The following is a 25748-nucleotide window of genomic DNA, read 5'->3' as shown; positions in this document are numbered from 1 at the left end:
TAGTGCTATGATGCCCAAGATAAGGGTGGAGGGGAAGTGATCTAGATCTTCAAGCGGGGATGCAGTCAAGACCGCGTAGTAATGACATCGTCTTCTCAGACACCCGGCACCGTGTCCCTACCTGTCAATGACTAGGAGTGGGGGGGGTCGGCAACGCGGCTTGAAATTAATATAACCCAATTGCTTCTATTCGACAATTCTGTCGGACTATGTGATATTTGGCGACACCTAGGTAGGCAACTCACAATGGACCCGGTACTGGGATTGCAACTCCAAAAGCCCCCGAGGTTTAGGACTAGGAGATCACTACGCCTGCGCCCGACAACATGGATGCGATGGCTTGGATATTTGGCTTTTGCGATGACTGTTCTTGAGACGTACTCATACCTCTCTGTTCATCCGGAGCTCTCACTTCTATGTGCGTTGGTCTCATACCAAAAGCCGGGAATCCTTCGTCCTGGCCAATATCATGATGCTGATGGGATCGAATACGTCTTCGTGCCGGGCGAGACCGAAGTCGAGACCGAAGTCGAAGACCGGCGCGAAGTAGATGACATGGGATTCGTGCATGCGAGAAGGTTTGTCCACAGGCATTTGAAGTTGGCATTAAATTGCGCGATGAAGCTCCTACTACTAGTAGCGCTAATGTGTATGGTACACAGAGATATCAGATTCTACATTGGCGGAACCTTGACCCTCACCAGCAGTGATGAATTCGACTCTCCTGACCCTCCTCACCCAGAGCCTTCGATATACGACCCTTACCCCCGATATAACAGTCGAGAATGGAAGAAAGAGAATGAGGGGATTTTTGAGCCCTGCCTAGGCCCAAGAGGCCGAGATCTTGACCGAACCCGTTTCGAAGATATGATGCTCGTTTACAAAGGGAACCAGATTGGATTCCCCAGTCTCAGTTCGGCTCCTTTGAGGCCATGGGTCTCGATGGGAACGTTTGCACCGATCGATACTCTCGCTTTGGAGCCTACGGTTACGATGAAATGAGCGAAGAAGACGTCCCTGGGTTTACCCGTCCTCTCCAGGTCCCCTGGTCTGAAGTTGATTGGCATGAGCTACAATCTCTCTGCTTCGAGAGAAATGCCGACCGATATCGTTCGGGATCGGTGACGAATCAATCTCAAGAACGGCCTCTTTCGTTTGAGCTGAGACGGCCTCCGCAAAAGACATACGACTCATATGATGCCCCTCTGCCCGGTAAAGAGCGGTATCATAATAGGTCGGCTTTACTTATTCGAGCGTGGCATACTATGACCTGGACCGAGAATCATCGTCAATATCTTCGAGCTTTAATCATGGAGCTTTCTCTGCATTCTGGGGCGGAGTATGAAGTCTTTCTTTTAGTCCATGTGAAGGATGACGAACTCCCCATCTTCTCTGATGCAAAGACGATGAACCGACTCCGAAATTCTATTCCCGCAGAGTTTCGCAGCATGGCGCTCTTCTTCAACAATAAGCTACTCGAGGCGTGGTATCCTAAGATTGTCGAGCACAGGTAAGACATTGCTTAGGGTTATCTGCTAATAGTTCCAACCTTGCTTGTGCTAATTCCAACTTATTGGTAGCCCCATTCTGCAGCACCATCAGCCACTGGAAATATTCTCCCAATTATACCCCAACTTCGATTTCTACTGGCAGCTAGAAATGGATGGTCGGCATACTGGTCATGCTTATCACTTCCTGGACAAAGTGGTGTCATTTGCGAGAAAGCAGCCGCGCAAGTACCTATGGGAGCGCAATGCCTATTTTTATACCCCCGGTGCACACGGAACATGGGAGCAATTTACTAGAATGGTCGATGAGAGCCTTGCAGAAGTATCCGACAATACAGTCTGGGGGCCGATATTTGGAACTGGAATTCGATCGCTCGGTCCGAGTCCGCCGACCGCAAGCCCGAAAGATGATAACTATACCTGGGGCGTTGGCGAAGAAGCAGATATGATAGCCTTTCTTCCAATTTTCAACCCGAAAGACACAGCGTGGACATTCCCGGATATCATTTGGAACTTCAGGTATGGCATCGACACTCCACGCCGCGCAGCAGTTATTACGATGGGCCGGTATTCGAAGCGTCTACTGGATTTGATCCACAATGCGCAAGCGACAAAAGGGCTGGGCCTTGCATCGGAAATGACCGGTGCGTCGTGGGCTATGTATCATGGTCTGAAAGCAGTCCACGTTCCACATCCAATCTATGCGGACGGCCAATGGACATCTGAAGAGCTCGCACGCATCTACAATCGAGGGGTGCCGGAAAGTATAAATGGCGGTCCAGATAGTATTTGGAACTTTGATCACCTATATGATCACATCATGTACCGACTTTCGTACATGTTCACCACTCATACTGCGGAGGACATGTATAGACGGTGGATGGGATTTCGAACCGCTGCTAATGAAGGTGGAAAGAGGGTATGTCCCATATTCCTTTCCTAATTTATTTGACGTTCACATGAGGGACCCATTTACTCCTGGGAATCGCGCTAACTTCTGTCCTGCAGTCAGCAGAGGTTCGCTATGGTCGGCATTGCTTTCCATCTATGTTTCTCCACACCGTGAAGAACACGGCCAGGAGGTTTGGGCCGGACAGGGCTGTACCATGAGACCAGACCCAGAATGTCTCATTTAGTTTCTTTTGTACCTTTTCAAGTCTTAATCGCTTTGTTTCATTTTTCTTAATTGTGCTTATGACGGGGAGCGGATAGTTTTAGGTGTTACCTGCAGCTTTCGTTTCGTGCGTTGGTAGTGATTAGATCTGAACTTCAGAAATACTTGAATATCATATATCTGAAGATTCGGGCTGGGTGTATGATGAACGCATTCATGACTAAAGTCAGACATCGCCGCCATCATAAACTTGAATCTATTATGTCGAGCAATATCTTGTTTCGTCTGCCATGGATGCCGTCATCGGCTGCATCGGTCCCCAGTGGCCACGGACGGGGTTGATACGAATCAGGTGAAAAGGTGTGATTGGGTTATGCCTAAATATCCTGGCTCCTTCAAATAGAGAATTTCCCCAGGCCATGTGCTCATCAAATCAGCCACAGCCCCTCCAACCCCGCAAAATCCCCTTATCGACCGGGCCAATATTAGTAGATGTTGGCCGGGGTAAATTTCCCGTTTTTGCGAGGGTAACTTTCCCCGTCCCTCAAAGACCCACCCTGGCCACAAAGAGGTCATAGGGTGAAAGACACGATCGGCCATTGGCAGCTTAATCTGGTACACCCTGCGGAAGATGATCTGGTTTCTCAAGCCCCTACCAGGAAATTGTCGTCGAGGAACGCGGGTTGTATTTCCAGGCCAGGTGGCATGCAGCCCCTCCACACCTGGTTGACCCGTAGGGAAGGCATCTGGATATAGTTTGAAAAGCTGGGCCCAAATCTCAAAATGATACTTATATCGCCATTCACCTGGGCAGCTGGTTTGATTTCCAAGTCAGACTCGGAGCCTTCACCTTCCTTTTCTGGTTTCTTTACAATCCTGCTCAGACCTTTGGTTTTAAGACTATCTTTGCCAAGGACTCTCTTGTTCGACATGGCCTCTTTGGCAGCAAACCTGAGCCAATCCGGCACTATGTGGTCCGTTATCTCAGTGGCTCCATATGCAATTGGCCTTAGCTTCTTTGCACTCGCATACTTTGTCATTCTACCGTATATCGAATATCTCCGCGATCCAAAGGGTATGGTACCAAACCAAGTATGAGAGAAATGCTGTAGGAGATTACTAACGGCAAGTAGGATTGCGCAAATACCCCAACCTCTCTCCCTTCTCTGGATTTTCAGCGATTCCTTTTATGCTCATGGCTGGAAGAGGCTTCCGATCAAGGGAGCTAGCAGAGCTACACAAGACGCACCCGGTTATTAGAACGGCCCCCAATGCGCTCTCCTATGGAGACGCTCGAGCCATCAAAGACATCTATGGACACAACACAAAGTGCACCAAGGACGGCGCATACTCCGTCCCTGTCGGAAGTCATTACAATTTGGCGGATGTTGTCGATAAGCCTGATCATGCCCGCAAGCGCAAGGTTCTCTCATCAGCCTACGCCTTGAAGAACCTAGAGAGCTGGGAATACAAGGTTACCGATAAGGTCCAAAGAATGTTCAAGCATTTCGACAATGTCTGCACTCTGGCTCCTAAAGAGGATGTGGCATCTGGTAAGGTAGCACCTGACCAGAAAGAACTGACTCTGGACCTACGTGGCTGGAACAACTTCTTCACTCTGGATGCCATTGCCGATATTGGACTTTCCGAGAAACTGGGATTCCTTGATGCCGGTAACGATATGGTCATTGCGGAGCGAAAGGACGGCTCGACATACCAGACTAGCCTTCGTGAAGCACTTTATCCCACTGCCCGGAAGCAATCCTACCTTCTGTGGGATTACAACTGGTACCTGACTATCAACAAGTTGGTGGATGTGATCCCATTCTTTAAGCGCATGTCGAAGTCGGCCGATGACTGGGAAAACATCATGTGGCACCGAGGAAGCAAGCGTCTAGAACGCTACGAGAATGGCGAAAAGCTCGATGACTTCTTCCAGGCACTGATGGAGGATAAGAATGGCAATGCCAACAATCTCGAGTGGGGTGAAGTTGTTGCTGAGTGCAACATTATGATGAACGCTGGCAGTGTTACCACCGCTGTTGCTATTACGAACGTCATGTACCAGCTACTACGCAACCCCAAAGCTCTTATGAAGTTGCGAGAAGAGCTTGATTCTGTCTTGGATGAGGATGAGGTGGTCGCAGATTATGACAAGGTAAAACACTTGCCGTATCTGCGTGCTTGCCTGGATGAATCTCTTCGCATCTTCCCTCCCACTTCCCACGGACTGCCTCGTGAGACTCCCTCCGAAGGCGCCAACATTCTCGGAGACTGGGTGGCTGGAAGCACCACTGTGAGCATGTCTGCTTTTGTTGCTCATCGCCTTGAAAGTATCTTCCCCAACGCCGACCAGTACATTCCAGAGAGGTGGCTGGGAGAAGAAGGAAAGTCCCTTCAGCCATATCTCATTGCTTTCTCTGCTGGCGCTCGTTCCTGCATTGGTCGAAACATTTCTTACCTGGAACAAGCAAAGGCTGTGGCATCCATGGTGCATCGATATGACTTTGCCCTGGCCTACCCCGGATGGGAACTGCAGCGCGAGGAGACAATGAATCTGATTCTGGGAGATATGCCCGTGAAAATTTGGCGCCGGGACAGGGGTGCAGAGGCATAGATACAATGCTGGCAACTTCCCTTTATTCTCTATTATGATTACCCCCTTTTTTTATTATATACTAGCATTTTGATGATCACTCGATGAGACGATACCTTAAAGAACCCCGAATAGACCTTTCTCGATGAACAGTCGGGAATTTGACTAGAAGTTTGAATTTACATTTTTGCTCCGTCTGAATAAGCTTCCATAGTAATCGTCCATGTAGTCCTAAATCGCAAGAACACGCCAAATCCCATTTTGAGCTATGGCCAAGGGTCGCGGTCGCGTAGAGCTTGCATGCTGCATGTCTCGCAGATCAGGCGCGTGATAGTTAGCACGCGTTGGGGTAAGGTTGAGTCTCAGATTTGCATGACATAGGATTCTAGCCAACTTCAGATCATCAAACTTCAAAGTGATACCCCGCGACCCCGCCACCTCGAAAGTCTCGATTATCACAGGGTGATTTTCCCCGCGCGGGGCCTTTGGCCAGGGGACTTCCCTCTCTCTCGTTCGGGGAAATTGCCCCGACCATCTTCTTCGGCTGTTGTAGGCGATCTATTTTTCGCCTGCATTATGACAACAACTTCTTGAGTAGGGATGTAGAAGATCTCGAAAATTCATTTGTCGGCGTTCAAACGTTATCCAGCCAACCTGGCAGGGTATGACAGCCTGGCCTTGCAGGATCGCGTCCATCCCTCGTACCCATAGTATTGTTGACTACCAAACCATTACGGTTGATGAATAAATTAACCGCCACAAAAGTAAAGTCCTGATGTCTCATAACTTCATTTGTTTATCTACGGAATATGGTTTCTGCATTATCTGCGGTCTTTGGATCTCCGGGGCTGAAGAGGGTGGAGACTAAGGGTGGCATAAGGCGAAGTTCTTGCTTCTTCGCTTTGCCTGTTTGGACACTTCGGGGGATATTTTCCTATGGATGCAAGCTCCCACAAAGTGTCGACTTGTGCACCTTAATTCCTCGATCCAATCAGTGAGTGGGTGTGATGAATACCCGCAAGTCAATGACCGGCGATGCCCTCGCCATGCTGGGTAATTTTCCCCGCAGGGACGTGGGGAACTTGGAGCTTATGCAGATCTCAAGCCTATTTTTCGCCCCAATATCAACTCTGATCGGGATTTCTTTCTCAATTTCGGGGTACTGGGCTATGCGGGGTGAAACGCCAGCTGCCCGTGGATTTGATATTTGAACGCGAGAAAGACCCCGGACTCTCTTTGCTTGTTATTGACTGATTTCCACTCACAAGGCATTTTCATCTCTTCAAGTTCGTCGCCTTAAAGATTTGCCATACATACATAACTGCGTTAATCCGTTTTTGCCCAGAGAACTGATATCTCTGTACTATCACTGGCATTACACCATGGCATCACTCTCGCAATTAGCGTCGCAGTGGAATATTCCACCGGAGTTGCTCGATGAGCTCTCCAAGTATGCAACACCAACCGGGCTCGCTGATTATGCGGCATTGGCCGTCATTGCTGGTATATCGGGCGCCTATATCTCTCGTGGATACCTCTGGGATCAGCCTGACCCGTATGCCTACCTGGCATATGAGAGGCCGCAATTGAAGAATGGCGGCCAGTCTGGCGCCAATGCTAACAAGGAAACCCGGAACATTGCGCAAAAGCTAGAGGAGTCTGGGAAAGATATCGTTGTTTTCTGGGGATCGCAATCTGGTACAGCTGAAGGGTTTGCCCATCGTCTGGCCAGGGAAATATCTGTTCGATGGGGCCAGGAAAGCATGACTGCAGACCTCTCTGATTACGACCCAATCACCATCAAAGAAATTCCCAACACTAAGCTCGCTATTTTCATTGTTTCTACCTACGGCGAGGGTGATCCTAGCGACAACACGGTCGACTTTTGGAGCTGGATCAACAAGGCCAACGATGTCTCCCTCCCCTCTCTACGATATGCCGCATTTGGACTGGGAAATACCAACTACAAGTTCTACAACAAAGTCGTCGATGTTATTGTGGAGGGATTGGAAAAGTTTGGTGCCCAGGCATTGATGCCAGTTGGAAAGGCAAATGATGCAGATGGCGCGACTGAAGAAGATTTCATGTCTTGGAAAGATCAATTATTCTCAGTCTTTAAGGAGCAGCTGGGCTTCCAAGAAATCGAAGCCAAGTACACCCCAAGCTTGTTGATCCAAGAAGACGAGTCCTTGGAACCTATCGACTTGCACCATGGAGAGCCTCATGGCCAGGCCGATGGAAAAGCAAACCAATCCTCGGCGGTTCGCACGCTGAGCATCTCGAATTCGCGGGAGCTTTTTACCTCATCTGACCGTCACTGTCTACACATGGATCTTGACTTGACCAACCAGCCAGAACTTACCTATAAGACTGGTGATCATCTGGCTATTTGGCCGGGGAATCCTGACTCCGAAGTCGAGCTTCTTCTCCAGGTTCTTGGTACTTACGAACGACGCGACATACCTCTCCACATCAAGGCCATTGACTCGGCCACTAAGGTCACCATCCCATCACCCACAAGCCCAAACGCGCTGTTCCGCTACTACCTCGAGATTTGCGCTCCGGTAAATCGTGACAATGTTCGTGATCTTGCACAATTCGCACCAACCGCGGAGGCAAAAGCCTACCTTAGCCAACTCGGCCAAGACAAGGACAACTACGCCAGTTTCATCAACCGCACCCACCTAAACCTCGGTCGCCTCCTGCAACTTGCATGCCCAGGCCAGACGTGGTCTGATATCCCACTCTCATACCTGGCCGAAACTCTGCCTCATATCCGCCCTCGCTACTACTCTATCTCATCAAGCAGCGTGGTCTCCCCACGCAAGCCATCCATCACCGCAATCGCCACTACGACTCCTCTCCCTGACAACTCGAGCGAACTTGTCCATGGTGTCACATCCAATTACCTCTTAGCTATCTCTCAACAGGCTCAATCTCAACCGCACCCTTACGGAGTTACCTACCACCTCAATGGCCCTAGTAACGCTTTAGAGGGCGGAAAGGTCTTCGCTCACATTCGTCGAAGCAAGTTCAAGCTGCCTATAACCGGAAAGACGCCGCTGGTCATGGTCGGGGCCGGAACAGGCCTTGCTCCTTTCCGCGCATTCCTTTCGGAAAGATGCCAGGTCCAAAAGGTTGGAAAGGAAGTTGGCCAAATGATTCTTTTCTTCGGATGTCGCAACCCGAACGAAGACTTCATCTATCAACAGGAATTGGAGGAAATGCAAAAGGTCCTTGGCGATAAATTGCATGTCGTGACGGCATTCTCGAGACAAGAAGGTACTCCACGCAAATATGTGCAAGATCGAGTTTCGGAGTTCGGTGATGATGTCGTCAAGCTCATTGATGAGGGTGGCAGTTTCTATGTTTGTGGGCGCGCAGGAATGGCCCGCGAAGTTGAAAAGGCTGTTGGGGAAACCATGAGGAGGGCCAAGGGATGGTCTGAAGATGAGGTGAACAACTGGAGCAAGGCAGTTAAGAAGAAGAATAAGTGGCAAGAAGATGTCTGGGGTTAGGGTTTTTCATGCTCGTGTTCCTCGTTTGCTAGGATTTTTTCAAAGGCGCATTGGCTTGACTGTGATATCTATAGTTCTATATTTGATTTGACGGCTAGGCATTTAAGTTAGACATCAATTACACTGATTTTGAAAGATATTTTAAAATGACACAAGAGATTCGAAGTAATATTCCTGCGGGACTTAAAAGGCCGTCGCTTCCGGCAAGATCTGGCACCTGTCATCTCGCTACCAATGCCTATTCTACGTTTCGTGTTCACAGTGTCTTGTTTTCCGATTGGTCGAATAAAGAAATCGATCTAGTTATGCTATCATGATGTCATATCTCAATGTTAAATCTATTGCTTATCAACAGTCGGGTAGTCCGTGTAGTGGAAGACATTGTCTTCAAACGGCCCGTAGAAGCGAGTGCGATCATAAGGCGTCAAAGGCAGCCCCTTGGCCAGACGGTGCACCAGATCTGGGTTACTGATAAAGTAACGACCGTAAAGAAGTCCGTCATACTTTCCGGATTCCACAACACCCCACGAGTTGGTATCATCGAAGCCTCCAGCGGAGAAGAAAGGGGTGGAGCCAAAGATCTTGCGGAACCGATCGAGAGTCACATCCTTCAGTCCCCAGCCCTGGAGGAAGGTGTCCTTCTCTTCTTCGCTGAAGATTTGCTCGAAGCGCTGAATAGAAATGTTAGCCCTTTGAAAATGTACTAAAGGATGCAGAGAGATATACCGGCTCAACGAAGCTCACGTAAGAAAGGGTAGGGTGATCCTTCTTCAGACCCTCGCAAAGGTGCGTCCAGGTTTCGAGACGTTGCTCTCCACGTGCCTGGTTGAACAGACCGAAAGGCGAAAGGCGAATTGCCAAGTTCTGCTCGCCAATGGTCTTCGCAACCTCGGCCATCAACTCGAAGACAAATTGGCAACGCTTCTCAGGAGAACCACCATAGTCATCGGTCCGCTTGTTGACATTCGAACTAAGGAATTGCTCAGGCAAGTATCCATTTCCACCATGGATCTCCACGCCATCAAAGCCAATTTCCATAGCTGTCTTGGCCGCTTTGCAATAGTCTTGAATGGTCTGCTTGATATGCGCCACGGACATTTCAATAGGCGGATGATTGGCGTATGGGACGGGCTCAGTGGATCCCACGGGAGGATGGGAAAAGCATTCCGTCGGAGAGTCCCACACGCTGGCTGAGGGGCAGACGGCGGGTGATCCGGTCATCTGGGGAATTGTCGCACGGCCAGCGTGCCACAATTGACAGAAAATGAAGCCCCCCCTTTGCGTGCACGGCTTGAACGACTTTCTTCCAGCCATTGGCCTGTTCGGGAGTGAAAAGCCCAGGCACACCAGGCATGCCATTGCTCTGTTTTTAATTTGCCGAGGGTCAGACTCCACATGAAATAGTCAATTGAGCCATGGGTACGAGCTCGTAAGGTAGGATAGGGCCCGGGACGGGAATAGGTACCTCGAGTGAAGGTGGAATTCCCTCAGAGATGAGAAGACCACCCTCAGTGGCACGCTGGCTATAGTAATCGGCAATGAGGTCGCCAGGAACCCAGATACGATTAGGATTCTCGGGAGTACTGATAGGGTTCAAAGGCACCCCGCGGTTACGGGTCAGAGGCGCATGGATGATACGGTGGCGGAGAGTGAGGGCACCATTGGAAATATCCAAAGGCCGGAAGAGGTCGGATTCTTCGCCGCTGATGTAGTGGATAGTCATAGTTCAGGCAAAGGAGCAATAGGATTATGTTTATGCAAACTTGAAACTTGAAGAATTGAGAAAAGAATTCAAACATTCAGGTTACATGACGAGTCCTCATCTCCCCCCTATTTTTTTGTTGCCTTGGCCTGTCAAAACTGTCAACTCGGCTAACCCGGAATTAGGGTTTATGTGAAATCCACTCATGCCACTTGGTAAAACAACGGTGGCAATGAACGTGGGAATGAGACTTTGTTGGCGTGCAAAAACTGCAAATACGAGGCTAGGTACCCGCAGCACTTTACTATAATTGGAGAGTGGAGCTTCTGCAGTGGATGCTTTTTCATTTCGCGGAACTCGCGAAGAACTATTCATCGGGCCCCGGCCACGTAATAGTTTCCGATATCAGGCCTGATCCAAACTATATCGCTTCAGTGGTCAATCAGGGACTATTGGAGACAAGTATTCAATAGCGCTTGACCCCACTCTGATATAACTTGCGCCTATCTTTATACTAATTTTTCAGCCGGAGGGCGCCTAGCGCTTTTGTGGTCCAGCGGAGATCTGCCTGTCAGGACCTTTATGTGCCACTGACACCCCCGGCTTTCCTCGCATGATCGATTTCCATGTTATCAGTTGAGTGACAGCTTCAAAAAAAAGAATGGCCACCGGGAACACCTTGGGGCCCACCCCAAAGGACGTGTATCGCACGCTCAATCTGGTGGTGCAATGTCTGTGCATTCCGATTGTATCAGCGGCTGTCGCCTTGCGATTTTACACTCGTTTTCGATTCAAGCAGCGCCTCGGAGTTGAAGACTGTGAGTTTCACGGCAAACCCCTTTACTCCTCGACTATTTACTAACATGAAAACATAGATGCATGCACTGTAGCTTGGGTACGATTCATATGACTGACTACTATTCACCTCAACGATAATCAATTACTGACTAGATTCCCAGGGCCTGTTCATGGCATATTGCGCAATTGGTATCCTCAGTAAGTCTTTTTGATACTCGGATGGATTTATTATTGCCGAATACTGCAGAATACTGATGATCTTCCTTTTATTTACATAGTTGGTCGCCATGGAGGAGGTTATCACGCCGACGAAGTCCTGGCTTGGGACCCCGCGGAGATCATTCAATTCAAGAAGTTCTGCTACATCGCCACCCTTCTTTACTGCCCCATGGCACTATTCGTCAAAATCGCCCTACTCTCGATCCTTACTCGCATCTTCGCTCCCCTATCGAAACAAGGTCTTCTTCATCTACGGCCTTCTCGGCGCACTCTGCATCTACTACACCGTCGCCCTGATCATCAAAATCCGCATCTGTTACCCCATTCCATATTACTGGCTGGGAGATGAGCTCGAGGGTGGTGGGACTTGTCTTGACCAGACGGCCGCCCTGATCGCCGACTCCGTTATCAGTGTCGTTAGCGATATCATTATTCTCATCCTACCCTTGCCGTTGACCTGGTCACTCCAAATGTCTCAGGAACAAGAAGCTACGTGTTATGGGTCTGCTCGGAGCCGGTGGTTTCGCTGTAGGCTTTAGTCTGTATCGACTCGTGTTGGTGCTCCAAGATGGTACATCACCCGATCAGACGATCGTCTTCATGTGTGTCATTATGTCTGGGTATGTGTCCATCTCCCCCTTTCCAATCCGAAATTGCCTTTTCTGACTTATCTTTAGAAATGCCGAGGGTGGTGTCGGTCTAATCTGCGCTTGTCTCCCCGTTCTGAACGTCTTGCTCGCTCATTACCGGAAGAACTACTCGTCCCAAAAGTACTACAACCAGAGCTCCGAGATTCAACTCGGAGACCGCAAGACAGGGTCCACATCTAAGAATGCGTCGCAATGGGACAAGGCAACGAACTTCGGTGATCAAAGTCACCTTATTTCCTTTGCTGGAGCCCCTGAGGCAGCGGACTCTCTGTATAATGAGAATGGTATCCGCAAGACAGTTGCGGTAGAACAAACTGTCGAGAGCCGAGATAGTGATAGCCGCTGACCAAGTTAGACGCCGGACATGACCGCATGAAGATGTATATCTTATTATTGGAATTCCATATTTAATCATTCAAATCATCATTCATTTCTTTTTGTGAAAATATCCTGGGTATTTGTGTGGGCGGGAAACGTTATCGCAAGGAAGGATTCGGATCGAATAGACCCGAGTTGTGCCACAGACCATCGAGGCCAGCGTCAAACCCTGCGGCCCATGATGCATCAATGAAGGGCCATTGGAACATGTCCGTCTCGAAATCAGGATGCCCTGCTAATACAGTGCCATCTCTGTTAAAAAGCGAGTTATCGCCTTCAAAACTGGGCGACGATGCTGCCCGGTGTATATTATGTGAGCTTTGGGTGCTTCCAGGCTCGGTACTCATTGCCCTTGGACGAGCACGAATGTCACCATATTCATCAAGTGTTCCTGCTAAAGCAAACCTCCTAGGGCTATGCATGCCGGACTCGGGGTGTGTCTGAGAGTTCTTCACTGTTTCGTAAAACCGGTTTGCTTCTTGTACAGTTCGCCACTTTGCTCCTAGTTAGTGTGATGACTGCTAGGTGAATTTGAATTTGACTCACCCAGCTCCGACCGACTGGCCATAGTTTACTGAGTCGCTCGAGATAGGCGAGATTCTGACCTTTCTCTTCCTCTGCTCGCTCGACTCCTCCAGGATAGCGTGCCGGAGCGATAGTACCGTACATATTGATGTGCACCGCGACAAATACGCTGAACCCGGAGTAGGGGGTCATAACTGCCGCTTCTGAATTCTCAAGTGCCGATAGTACCCCTCCAATGTTCTGCGCAGCTTCAAATAATTGCTTGATCGTGTAAGGCTCATATTGGTCATCGTGGTTCATGTCGTGAAAAACGTCAGAGTGCGGTTTGAGATTTGAGAGAAAGCGATCGCGGTGCAAAAATAAAATACTTGAACAGGTGTCAATGTTGTTTCGGAGCCATTTGTGGGCGAGAAAAAACTTACCTCATGAAGTAGAGTAGGTTTATGTAGGCAAACAGCTCCCCGTACCCGAGGGAAACATGTGCTTGGGTGGCTGTGTCTGGGTAACGGACTGTCCTATCCTGGAGTGACCTCCATTCGTCCAGCTCTTCTTTGAGTCGTTGCCAATCCCGATGAAGTGGCGAAGCTTCGGAATCGTCTGAAGTTAGAGAAGCAAGGGCACGGCGATGTTCATTCGCAAATCTCAAGATCCGCACAAATATGTCGAAGCCACGAGTAACGATCGTCAGACCGTGCTCAATTGTTAGGTTTCTTGCAAGACTGCATTGCTTGTTCATATCGGCCGGCATCAGCCTCCTTTCTGGTACCTGGTTGAAGGTGAAATCTCGGTCGCTGATCGGAAGCGGGACTGAGATGTGAGAAAATGATAGAGCAAAATGCTGCCGAGCTCCGGAGCTCAGTTCGCAATCTTGCGCAAAACAAACCCAGTAAGTGCGGACGAGCTGTTCGTATTGGGTTTGGGAAGCATGGAAATCTTGGGGATTATGCTCCATGCTGTCGTCGGCCATTTTAAGAAGTGATTGAATCATGTAGGTGGCCATGCCTGACAGTGTCAAATGTCAGAATATCCCATGAATCATAGAAGGCTTCAGATGAACTCACCGCTGTACATCCAAGCCTGGTATGGGCGCCCAGTCCCCCATTCATAAAACGAAATTATTACTAGTGATTGAGCGAGATATAATGAAGGAGCCTCGAGGACACGGTGCGCAAGATTTCTCCGGGCATAATCAGCGTAGATCTCTTCATCCCCAAGCGCATCCCCAGCCATAAAACGCCTGCACAGAGATAAAAGGGAGGCAATGAATATCGGCTCTATGGATTCGAAATTGGAGGAAATGTCGGAAATTAATGATGGGTAGTGCAGGAAATTCGCGACCGGGAATTTCTTTCGATATGTTTCGACGGCACTGATCACAGTGGCTTGCGATAAGGCTGAGATCGGATTCTCTTGGCTGTCAACGAGATTACCAGGGGTCATCCTGCTGATGCTGTGATCGCCCTCAAGCGTTGGAGACAGGTCGGAGGTAGCCTTTCGCTTCCGCGAAGCCAGGGATTTCGCGTTCCCTTTTGGCTTGTCTGGCCTTGAAACGCGGGGATCTGTCAGGGCGCATCCCTGGGCCTTGAGTCGTTGGCAGCGCCCACAAGGAGGGCTGCCATCATGAACACATTTCACTTTGGCTCGGCTAGTTCAAATTAGCAAATGTACGAGATATAGACATAGTGAGACTCGGGGATATTTACCGACAACCATCACAAGATATAGATAACCTCATTGGGTGGGTGGATGTCGATGATGATCAAGCAAGGCTGCAATGGCAGACATGCAAATTTTCTTGCAGATTCCGACAATTCATAGGAGCGGGTATGATCGGACTAAATTAATGCTGCCAGTTAGGGAACTTCGAATCTTGGAGCCTGCAATGGAAGAGAGGAGGAAGGTAGGATTCCAGAGCCAAAAGCTAAACCGTCGATCTCGACGGTCATGTGATTTTGATCTATAAAGTTCTTATCTACTACTTGTGTAGGAAGACTAGGATTGCCAGGCAAATATGATACTTTCATAGCAAAAGGCCGTCTCTCATTAAATTCTATTAAATATGCAATAATTATGCAATGATATATGAAGACCAAGTTCTAAGTGGCGAATTCCTTAGTCGCCGCCGTCCACTGTCTCACCCACGCATTGAACTTGTCGACCTGCAACTCGTCCGTAGCCCAAGATGTCACGATTCTCACGACAACTTGTCCATCATCTAACTGATCCCAGATGTAGAATCGGAATCTATCCTGGAGCCTCTGAGCCAACTGCTGCGGCATGGTTATGAAGACCTGATTTGTCTCTGTTTCCGCCGCCAGCTGGTATCCTAGCTCTTCAAAATTGGCGGAGATCTTCTCGGCCATGGTATTGGCATGTGTAGCCAGCGTGAAAAAAAAGATCGTTTTTGAACAATTCCATAAACTGAACACCCATAATCCGTCCCTTCGCTAAGAGTGCACCGTGCTGTTTGAGGTGGAACACAAATCCCTCGGCGATGGCCTTCTTGACGACAATCGCCTCTCCCATGAGAGCACCAGCTTTGGTACCACCGATCCAGAAAATATCGGCGAACTCGAAGATATCTCGTAGAGTCATGTCGTTTTTCTTTGAGCACATGGCTGTTCCGATCCGAGCACCGTCCACCAGAAGTAGGAGGTTCATCTTTTTGCACAAAGCAGATAGACTGCTTAACTCGCGCTTAGTGTAAACCGTACCGGTCTCCGAAGCATTGGAAATATAAAGCAGTCGAGGCTTAGCCATGTGAGGGAAGAATTGATTCTGTTGCAAAGCCTTTTGCAAATTTGTCGTCGTCATTTTGCCGTCAACGGCCGGGACGAGGATAAGCTTGTGACCGGTGGCTTCAATTGCACCAGCTTCCTTGCAGGCAATATGGCCCGAGTCCAAGGTAATGACAGCCTCATACGGTCGTAAACAGCTAGCGATTGAAATCAGATTCGCTGATGTTCCGCTGGGCACGAAAAAAATATCTGCCTCATCTTCGCCACAGTCGATTCGCTCCCGAATCATTCGCCTCGCCGCATCTGAATATTCATCGTTCCCGTAAGAGACTTGCTGGGTAGAATTTGTGAGGAGAAGAGCCTCAAGAATTTGTGGGTGGGCTCCTTCGCTGTAATCGTCCATGAGACTGTATGGAGGACATGTCTCGTCTTGGCAGAGACTGGTTGACGGCATATTCACAAGTCACTCTAATGGGTTTGATTGGACGAAGAAGAGTGTAGAGTTGTCGAGTACAGTAGAAGGGAAAAATACTGAGATAATATGTCCGACTCAAAGCTTGTGTGGCGCTTCGAGTCCAGACTAAATAAAGCAGTCAAAGTGGTCGGGAAAGCAGAAGCAGTGGGAAAGAATCTCGGGAATAGCGGACCCGCGATTGTTAATAGAAACCTTGCATTTCCCATTTAGGCTTGGTCCGGTAATCGTATTACTAATCTGTAATCAAATTAAGGGTATCTCTGAGCCCGATGTGTCAGCAAATACGTAAGAAAGATACCGCACCATGCCTATATTGGCAGCAACAGACCCACAAGCCGAAACTGAGCCCGGGAATACTGCCTATTCCCGAGCAAAGCCCTTGCTTGATCCACAGACCAGGTTCTTTTCATGTAATGCGTGGGCCGGAACATTGGAGAACGCATTCTTGTTGAGAATCAAGAACTGTTTTCGTTGATCACTGATCACGCGCCTCCATCAAGGGGAGACAGCTAAAGTTGAGTTAGTATGTAGACTCGTGGAACGCTGAAACCTTTCGGAACTCCGGCGGTCATCTCCTAATGTTTCACATAAAATCCGCGTCCCGGAAAAGCATATTTGCACAAGACTCGACATTGATAATGCAAACGCGGGGATATCGTCAATTTGGAGATCAGCCGCCGTCGCTTTCCAGCGGCTTGTGGGGATGTTGGACCGTTGGGCTGGCCTGTTAGATATGATCAGTTAAACTAGTAGTAAGGAAACTCTGGAATGACCTGTCATTTACTGCAAAGATAGCAATTCAATAATGAGAAAGATCGAATGATCTTGGATATCAACTAACCTAGGGCTATATATGACTATTTACAAATGAAAGCACGCCTTACCAGGGTAAAACACTAATGTACAACAAACTCCCGCAGACAATGCAAGACTGGAATCCGAAGAGTTCCAAGCCAACGGAGAATCAATCGTCTTCTGACCGACGCAGGCGGGTTTCTTCCTCAGGTAGCCCTTCTTCCAATCTAACTTGCTGATAGAACCGGACCCGCCAGCCGCGAATCAGCATGAAGGCTCCCATGACGGTGGCCATCATAGCGAGGAGGAGAACGAGTGCGAATAGACCGCCAATGTTGCGGACGGCCGACTGGGCTTTTGAGAGCATCTGCGTCGCCTTGATAACCTCTGCCTTTGCGGTTCCATCTGATGATGGCACCGGGCCATTGTCAATGGCCTTCTCATCCGCAACGCCACCTCCGCTCGGGTAAAGCACGCCGGGATCTTGTGGTTTGGGAAGCTCTCCGCTAAAACCCATCCAACCAACAGCGTCCCAGTCAGGGAAATCAGTTCGGTGGACGGTCGAAGAGCCGAGGACCTCACCGTTGCGATCAATGGCCTCGGCGGTGATCCAGTCCAGGTAGCCACGGGCGATAAACATGGTTTCAAAGTCAAGTTTCGTGACGTTGCCAATGAAAACGGGGTTGTCGAATTGAGACTTGCGTGCGTAGAAGCTCCATGTAGCCACTTCCGTTGCTCCGTTCCAGCTTACCCAGATTGAAGTTATCAGGTTAGTCTCATCTGTGCCATAAACGGAGGCCACCATATCCGGGGGAAGGGTCGGGCGGCCGACGAATTCATTTTTATAGGCGCGATAGTTCGAAAAGCGTGGGGATGTGAAGCGGGCAGACATAACCAGCTCACCATCCTCAGTAAATTCTGAGATATAACCGCCTTTACTCCAGCAAGCGAACATGTTTTTGTTCGGGAGAACTTGAGCGTTTCCTCGGAGCCGGGTAAGATCTTCGTCCGGTCGTTTGTAGCGCCGCACGGCCCTCGCTGTCATGGGAGTAGTACCGGTTTCGATTTCGATTATCAAAGCAGATGAGACGCTCTCCTCGTTAAACTCCTCATCGGATGCATTGTTGAGCAGTGAGATGATATGGTGAGTTCCTTCCGAATGGAGGAACTTGGCGTCATGTTGCTTCGAGAAAATGAAATCTTGGTCGAATTCGCTATTACGTTGACCATTTAATCGCCACATAATGCGCCCGTCGGCTCCAGATACCAGATAGAGGGTGTTGGTGAATCGCATGGAGAGTAAATAGTCACCGGCGCTATTTTTGTCGACTGAATTTATGTGCACGTAGTCCCAGCCAGGATCTCCTTCCACGGGAGACCACTGAGAGTAGTGAATGGTCTCGACCAGCGGGACCTGATTGTATGATTTCCACTCGTGGAGAACCTGGGCAGTAGTGAGGTCCAGCTCAGCGAAGCCGCCTACCTCTAGTTGTGTTTTTTCATCGGAACGATTGAACTCCGCCAGGGAGATTTCTTGCGTCGTATAGGTGGTGACAACGGCTGTCTCGCCAGTGTCGAGGACATTGAATTCGTGGATATCGAACAATCCGAGATCGCTTCGCAGTGCAACCTTTCGGATGATCTCGAAGTTGGAATTCATAACCAACCCGTAGCCTCGGTGTTCGTCATCGAAGGGGAATTGCTGAATCATGGAGATGTGAGTTTCATTGCCGAAGCTGTTGATACCTCTGAAGTCGAAGACATTGTGGTTATCGAACATTAGGGAACCGGTCCACACAAGACGCTAGAGTAGAGACCAGGATTAGCATTAGCGCGTGTTGGCATTGAAGGGTATGGATCTGGATCGGGATCGGGATCGGGATCAGGGCGACCCGAGGGACGATGAACATACCCCCTCCTGGTCGTAGATATGCGGGCCGATCTGGAAGGGCTCGAAGACACTGGTCGGGCCATCCGGGGCAATGTGCAAATAGGGCGACACGAACCAATACCCGGGGGCAGCACGGTCGCGATCAAGGTGTTCGATATCGAATTTGACCGCCCTGACATCCGGTAGCTAGGAGGATGACGCGATCTTAGCATGGGGTCGTCTCATCGTGGGATGCGCACCACTCACGGTTTTGAATGTCATCAAGTCATCATCCGTGTGTTCCCAGGCAGCAGCTGCATTGTGCAAGCACAGTAGCAGCAGGCCCAACCAGAGCATGATGACGGCTGGGGTAAGAAGAAAGAGGGAGAAAAAGAGCGACAGGATTAGAAAAGAGTGGCCATGGAATAGAAAGAAGGAGAGGGAGAGATTGAAGGTATCCGCCACGGGGAGATCCTGGGAAGGCTAAGGCTCAGGCTCAGCACAGGCACCGGCACAGGCACAGTACTCGACCAACGGGGGCGAGAAGGGCCGACCTAGCCCCGTTTCAATAACAAATTCAGTGATGAGACTGGCCTTGGTGGGGCCAACAGGGGGTAGGCCAAGCCTTTTGGAGTGATGACGCGGGGCGGCAGACAGTGGACTCTGGTAGGTTGAGGCAGAGAGGCAGAGGGAGAGAGGCAGAGGGAGAGAGGCAGAGGCAGAGGCGGCAGACAGCAGACAGCATTGCCAATGCCAGTGGAGGAGGTTCTTGGCACTGGCATCTACGCGTGTACATATGGAGTACACCATTCCACCGATCTTCTTCAGCTTCCTTCGTACTCAGTACAGAGTGTACATGCAATGCTCTTCTGATCCACTAGCGGGGGTTTATCCCTAGCCCCATTCCGGCATTGCTTGTCAGCGGCCCCGTAAAACCTCAGATCGAGAGATGTTATGGCTACGAGTAGGGTAGTGCAATTCCATTATCGTATAGTTAACTGGTTATAGGTACGAAGTATGGATTTTCCATGCTTAGTGGAGCAACGTGGCGCAGCCCACACACCAACAACCAAACGAAATTAGGCGAACAACCTTGGACAGATGGTGATGACGCTCAGGGGCGGCGATCCTTTGGTGCTTCTCTCACGTGACCTGACGGAATCAACTACTAGGATTTTTTGGTTATATTCTATCCATGGTGCTTTCATGGACAGTCTACTGTGTTTATTGCCAGCCTCGCAAAATGATGCTTATCTGAAAAAAAACCCCCTGAGATCAAAAGCCTTGTGCGATGTAGAGCTCGACTAATCTAGCAGAACATGGGCCATGCCCTATGTTCCTTCAATATATCCATCCAACTGTACAAAGGCTCCTTGTCATACTTTTCCCATAAGCTGGTCATCACGCATCTGGCTGTCTGGAAAGGTGGGAGGCGGCAGTTTTGGTCGGACTTTTCGAGTAACTCCAAAATCGCATTTCGTTTGTCGTTCGTCATCGCTTCGCACCCTGCCATGAATACTGGCCAAATTGTACCAGGGCCAGTGTGATCAACCGTCGGTAGCTCAGCGTGTAAAGCTTGCAAGGAGCGGATCACAATGTCCACCTGACCTGACAAAATCCCCGGGTGGACCTTGCGGACTCTCCTATAGAATAATATTACCAGCCCTGCATTGAATGCCTGGAAAACATGGGCGTAGGCATCTGGGGGCTCAGCTAGAGAGCTAGACTGATCGCTGGGGCCGATGTAAGAGTGAATAACACTCTCAAGACGGTCGCTTCGCTCTTGAAGAAACCGCGATATCTTAGAGTCCATCTGCATGTCGGCATTTTGAGCAGCCTTAACCTTCTCCAGTACGTTCGCTAAGCGTGTTGTTTGCGAGACCAGACTCAGCCACGTCTCTGAAATTCCATACACCTGTTTGGCAAGTGTTGCTGCAGACTTTCGAGAGTCATGAAGATGGATATCGGGGATATCTTTTCTGGAATCTTTTGGTGAGTCGATATCGAGATCATTGTCCGAATGTTCCATATGAAGAAAGTCATCATGGTGTGTAATTCGATCACTTGCAGATTGTGAGGGCCTTTTCATATTCTCAGGGCGACATGTCTGGATTTGATAATTAAGGGCATCAATAAATTGTTTTGAAGCTGTGAAGTCTTGGAGGACGTATGTGCTTTCACCGACAATTCGCAGCCATGTATAGACATTCACTAGGAGGCGGCTTTTATGTGAAGTTCTTGGCTTGTAAATTCCTCGGCGACGGAGGAGCCTTTCTGCTTCAAGAATAAAGTATCGCGCATCTTGTTGTTGACCATTGAAGTTCTAGATATGATTCAGCAAAAATTTCAGGGTTTCACACGATACAGCGACCCCTTACCGCGGCTTCTATCATCCCGCACATTGCCATCGTACGATCCTTGTATTTAGTTTTGGGCGCGCCAAGTGGCTCTTTCATAAAAATGAGTGTGTGGTCTTTGGCCTCGTGATATGATTTGCTGGCAACTTGGTGCCAATGTGTGAGTTGGTTGTCCCCATCCGAATCAGTGGATGGTTTCTTTGCAAGAAAAACAGCGGCACACGTGAGGAGACTGTATAGATTGGCCTGTCGAGCGTGACTGACCTCTTGTGATTCCAGAATAGTCAAATCTCCAAGTGTAATCAGTGCAGCTGGGAGGTTCATTATGTTCCAAGATGCCTTCTTTCCGAAAGGAACAATTGTCAATTGAGGCACAACATGCTTCTGGAAAATATGCAGCAAAAAAGGAGCATCACCCAAGATATCGACGGGGGTCGTTGGGTTAGTAGTAGTAGTAGTAGTAGTAGTAGTAGGAGTAGTGGTAGTTGGTAAGATTTGTGGTATCGACATAAAATCTTGACCTAAGTGTCCTGGAGGCATCTGGAATATTTCTGTAGTCGAGTCAAGCATCGTCGGCGAGGATAAATTGCATGTTGTATCGTCGTATGTAAGCCAATCCGGATGGGCGGAGAAATCGGGGTAGCTCATTAAATTTAGAGGAAAGTTGGATGTAATTCCACATAAGTCGTCATTAAGCCCAAATATGTCAGACCATTGTAAGAGGTCCGAGTCGTCTGTAAACTCTGCCAATTCTGCCGGTAATTGCGACCCTCGAACTGGTAGTACACTGTCGGTTGGAGGCTCAGTGATCGCAGACGGCAAGTCGGGTACTTCCTGGTCGACATCACTGAAATTCAGGACGGCAAATGGGCCAATTCGAATGTCTTTGAACGGAGAAGCGGATGGCCCACATGATCTTGCGTCAATCTCCTCGATGGTCGAATCAATAGAGCCTGAGAAAAGGCCTTTATTCAAGACAGCACCCATAGAGACCCGGGATTGCTCTAAAATACGAATCAGCGAAGCAGAATTATTGGAAGGGACCCATCCATGCACGATGGACCGATCGCGTTATTTACCCGAGTATAGATGGCGCCTCAGACCATTTCGTTTTAGAGGATTTCCCTTCGCAGATGACTTCTCGTAAGTAGGTGACTGTCCCGTTTCTTGCATCCACCGCACATCGCTTGAGAACCCTTCACACGTGTAGCCTGATGCGGAACATGTTTTACATGCGGGTCGCTGCTGATCACATTTAACATGTCGACGTTGGCATGTTGCGCAAGCCCCGAGCAGATGTGTTCGGCGGGATCTCGATCTACGGACCATATTGACCACGAGGGCCAGCAACCCTAAACTTGGAGAGTTATGCCTCGTCGGTGTTTTTGTGCTGCAATGCCATTGATAGACCGAATCCATGACAGAAACATGCCTCTGATTGAAATCGCGCAGTCGTCCCGTGACCCCGCCCGGAAACACCTGCCTTCGATAGCCACGCGATAATGAACATAGAGGCATCCCGAGGCTGTCGCATCTCCCTCACAAATCTCTCCCAAAATTAAATTTCGATAAGTGCTCGAATGTATTTCCTCATACCCAATGGGGGGTTTTCTTTCGGAATATATCACCTCGAACTGCAATTAATACCCTAGACGAAGCGACCGGCTATCTTGTCGGCTCTGTCTCCCGCTAGCGTGCCTGAGGCTCTGAAATCGAGTATTAACTAACTAACTAATGTAAGATGGGAACGCTCAATTGCAGTCTGTCAAGCAGACGGGTCGATCACAAGGAGACAAAACCAACATACTCGCAGAGTGCAGGAGAGTAGTAGACAGAGCGTGACGCTATGGAGATGCGACTAATAAGATATTCGAGTGTTCATAGACATGCGAAACACCGATACCGTAACCTTAGCCTCAGTAGACTTCGCAGAAAGAGTAATTCATAAGGGGGAACATGTATGTTGTTATTGATACTATCGAACGAACGCTACTTATTCTTCCGAAACAATATGGCTGCCTTGTTACTAAGGCCCCAATTACCTGACTATGGGATACCGGTGTTGAGAGCGGAATTCCCCATTATATACCACCCTCCCTGAAAAATTGACCGTCCCTTAGTTAATTTGAAATAAAAGAAACAAAAGAAACAAAAGAAACAAAATATCAGATAGTACCTCTAACAATTATTCTATACTTTATCTATTAATCAGCACCTAGCCGCTATAAGGATAGCCAACCTCTGCCTTAGGAGTAGGTTGCTATATGCTTGATAGTGGTTAAGATTTAGCAGAAGTATAAACAGGCTTATTAGGCAACAGACCTAGTTCTTGGTCGTTAATAAGTATACCCTTCTTAATACGGTAGAAGAATAAGTTTTTGCTATATTCCTTCTTCTCTAAGCGTTTGGTTATTTCGAAGCAGTATAGGTACTTATACTAAGCTTCCTCTCGCCAGTCGCAAACTATTATTCTTATAACCTCAGGGTCTTTTCTAAAGAGATTATCTAATTCTATATATATAGAGGGACTATCCTATCTCTGTCAGCCTACTAAATAATTCAGAATCCTGTGTCGGGCCGTCCAGAAATGTACTCTGGCAGCAAAGGGAAACGGGATAGTACTATACCGAGAAGAGGAATAACCGGAGGGTATCTTGGATATAGGTATTAGTATACGGTGAGCCTCTGTTAGCTCCTTCTAGATATTTGATTCTGTACAGTCCAGAGTTTTATGGTTATTCTAGATTGCTGTGTACTACGGGAGTCCGGTTCAGCATACTTATGTAGCAGGGCCTGTTGATCTATGAGGCAGTATAGGAAGAGAAAGTTGTATATCACTGATACTATAAACCTCTGTTGTCTATTGGGTACTATATATTTCCTTATCCTCCTTCCTCTATATAAAAGGTTTGATACCTGAGATAAAGCTATCTCTAACGGGTCTATAGGACTAGATATTCTTCTACTATTTTGCCAGACGTTCTGTCTTATATATATCTTTTAGCAGTACGGTATAGTTCTATTTGTCTTCTTATGTAAAGGATACTGATCCTTGTAGTAGGCTACTACCTCTCTGGCTGTTAAGATAATCCTGGATATTGATGTTAAGGTACCAGAACTTAGTATGTTCGCCAGCCTGTATACTTTTTATGTAGTAAGGATACGAGATTAGGCGCTATATATAGTCTGGCCGGAAAAAGATATATGCTATATAGTAGGATAGGTCTTGTTAAATCAACTGCTGAATGTTTGAGTACTATATGCCGTAAAGCTACCTAAGCTCTTTTGTTGTATTGCTTAGATAATAATGGTATATTTGAAACTCTTGGTAAATAAGCGGCTATAATCCTTCTGGGTGTTGTCTGTTAAGATCCTCTCTAAGCTATAAGAAAAGGTTTGGTAATACTGTACTGCTATTGTTGTGTATATTATATACTGGGCTAATATCTAGAGCCTCTCCTGTATAGATCCTGTTAATCAAAGTCTCTACAGATAGCTATTTAGTATAAGATATAAAGTTAGAGATAAGCAGAGCATAATACTAAGGGTAGAAGTAATAAAAGCCGAGACTGTTTTCCTGCTAGAAACTAAACTATCGGGGGTAATCTTTTATAAATTGATCCTATTTACTAATGTACTGATATAATAGGGCGATACAGTTGACTAATTACTGATGGTTTTTTAAAGTACTTATTATTTATACTGTATTAACTAATGCTTTAGTATATTGGTTACAGAGGATACTGATTATAATACCTTCTGACCTTGCTAGTCTTCTGCTAATTATATATAGAGTAATCAGTCTGTTCCTTTGTTTTAAGAAGTCTTTGTCCTTAAGGGCTCTAACTAATATAGTCGGGCGTAGTAAATATCTATATTTTATACGTTTGTTGGTTGAAGTAAGGATTTTATTATTACTCTCTTTAGCAGTAGGATTAGTTTGTATATATTGCGGAGACTGTTTGGTATCTGGGTAGTTATTTTTACTCTCTGATTCAGTGTTGGTATTAATATCTATTATATTAGTTATCTTCGGGATGTTGACTAGGTATATACTATTAGCTTTCTCTTCCTTATGATCTATATCTTAATCCTTAGATTCTTCAGTAGCAGTAATAGTTTCTGGCTGTAAACTATTCTTCTTAGGGGAGGGAGGTAAGGTAGTAGCTTAAGGTTTGATTAGAGGGAGGTCAAAGCCTTTACCTTTCGGGCAGACAAAACTATCCTGATCTAGTTAGAGACCTGCGTAATCTAGTTGATCCTGTATTATCGGCGATAAGATATAGCAGTTGTAGGTATTGGTTAGGTTGCTAGGTTCTATATACTTTGATTTCAGGCTTCTGCTTTCTTTTCTGAAGGTATACTGCTTAATAATATAGTTATTGATAGAGAGTTTAATATTATTGTAGGATATATTGGTATTTAGTAGTTTACTAACCTTCTTAGAGAACGTACGGTTGATAACCTATTGAAAGAACTCTGCTGTATTTCTGCCTGCTAGATTA

General features: G+C 47.9%; 8 protein-coding genes across 8 annotated transcripts; 4 read left to right on the top strand and 4 right to left on the bottom strand.

The window, feature by feature from the left end:
- Positions 1-246: 246 nt before the first annotated feature.
- On the top strand, positions 247-2618 carry N7481_005572 (DUF3405 domain-containing protein; the record flags this gene model as incomplete). The annotated part of the gene is made up of 4 exons (XM_057264791.1): positions 247-876; positions 909-1510; positions 1581-2427; positions 2517-2618. The coding sequence occupies 4 exons, from the start codon at positions 247-249 to the stop codon at positions 2616-2618; spliced, it is 2181 nt and encodes a 726-aa protein (XP_057122511.1).
- Positions 2619-3552: 934 nt separating this feature from the next.
- On the top strand, positions 3553-5239 carry N7481_005571 (cytochrome P450; the record flags this gene model as incomplete). The annotated part of the gene is made up of 2 exons (XM_057264790.1): positions 3553-3697; positions 3756-5239. 2 exons carry the CDS (start codon positions 3553-3555, stop codon positions 5237-5239), a joined length of 1629 nt encoding a protein of 542 aa, XP_057122510.1.
- A 1361-nt stretch (positions 5240-6600) lies between these two features.
- Positions 6601-8736, top strand: N7481_005570 (NADPH cytochrome P450 oxidoreductase family protein; the record flags this gene model as incomplete). The annotated part of the gene is made up of 1 exon (XM_057264789.1): positions 6601-8736. The coding sequence occupies one exon, from the start codon at positions 6601-6603 to the stop codon at positions 8734-8736; it is 2136 nt and encodes a 711-aa protein (XP_057122509.1).
- Positions 8737-9074: 338 nt separating this feature from the next.
- On the bottom strand, positions 9075-10459 carry N7481_005569 (uncharacterized protein; the record flags this gene model as incomplete). Its single annotated transcript, XM_057264788.1, has 4 exons — positions 9075-9407; positions 9463-9957; positions 10025-10099; positions 10160-10459. The coding sequence occupies 4 exons, from the start codon at positions 10457-10459 to the stop codon at positions 9075-9077; spliced, it is 1203 nt and encodes a 400-aa protein (XP_057122508.1).
- A 640-nt stretch (positions 10460-11099) lies between these two features.
- On the top strand, positions 11100-12451 carry N7481_005568 (uncharacterized protein; the record flags this gene model as incomplete). Its single annotated transcript, XM_057264787.1, has 7 exons — positions 11100-11256; positions 11314-11333; positions 11398-11434; positions 11515-11636; positions 11695-11906; positions 11935-12075; positions 12133-12451. 7 exons carry the CDS (start codon positions 11100-11102, stop codon positions 12449-12451), a joined length of 1008 nt encoding a protein of 335 aa, XP_057122507.1.
- Positions 12452-12581: 130 nt separating this feature from the next.
- N7481_005567 (uncharacterized protein) lies at positions 12582-16200 on the bottom strand (the record flags this gene model as incomplete). Its single annotated transcript, XM_057264786.1, has 6 exons — positions 12582-12977; positions 13030-13375; positions 13431-14010; positions 14070-14653; positions 15151-15362; positions 15436-16200. 6 exons carry the CDS (start codon positions 16198-16200, stop codon positions 12582-12584), a joined length of 2883 nt encoding a protein of 960 aa, XP_057122506.1.
- Positions 16201-17185: 985 nt separating this feature from the next.
- Positions 17186-19243, bottom strand: N7481_005566 (uncharacterized protein; the record flags this gene model as incomplete). Its single annotated transcript, XM_057264785.1, has 3 exons — positions 17186-18820; positions 18929-19093; positions 19154-19243. 3 exons carry the CDS (start codon positions 19241-19243, stop codon positions 17186-17188), a joined length of 1890 nt encoding a protein of 629 aa, XP_057122505.1.
- Positions 19244-20195: 952 nt separating this feature from the next.
- N7481_005565 (Zn(II)2Cys6 transcription factor) lies at positions 20196-22572 on the bottom strand (the record flags this gene model as incomplete). Its single annotated transcript, XM_057264784.1, has 3 exons — positions 20196-21209; positions 21265-22247; positions 22323-22572. The coding sequence occupies 3 exons, from the start codon at positions 22570-22572 to the stop codon at positions 20196-20198; spliced, it is 2247 nt and encodes a 748-aa protein (XP_057122504.1).
- Between the last annotated feature and the right edge of the window lie 3176 nt (positions 22573-25748).

This window comes from Penicillium waksmanii (genome assembly GCF_028829765.1).
Source record: "Penicillium waksmanii strain IBT 27052 chromosome Unknown utg000005l:1.0-5232799.0:1.0-5237142.0, whole genome shotgun sequence".
In the NCBI taxonomy this organism is placed as follows: Eukaryota; Fungi; Ascomycota; class Eurotiomycetes; order Eurotiales; family Aspergillaceae; genus Penicillium; species Penicillium waksmanii.
The sequence above is the reverse complement of the archived record's forward strand: the minus strand, read 5'-3'. Positions and strand labels throughout refer to the sequence as shown.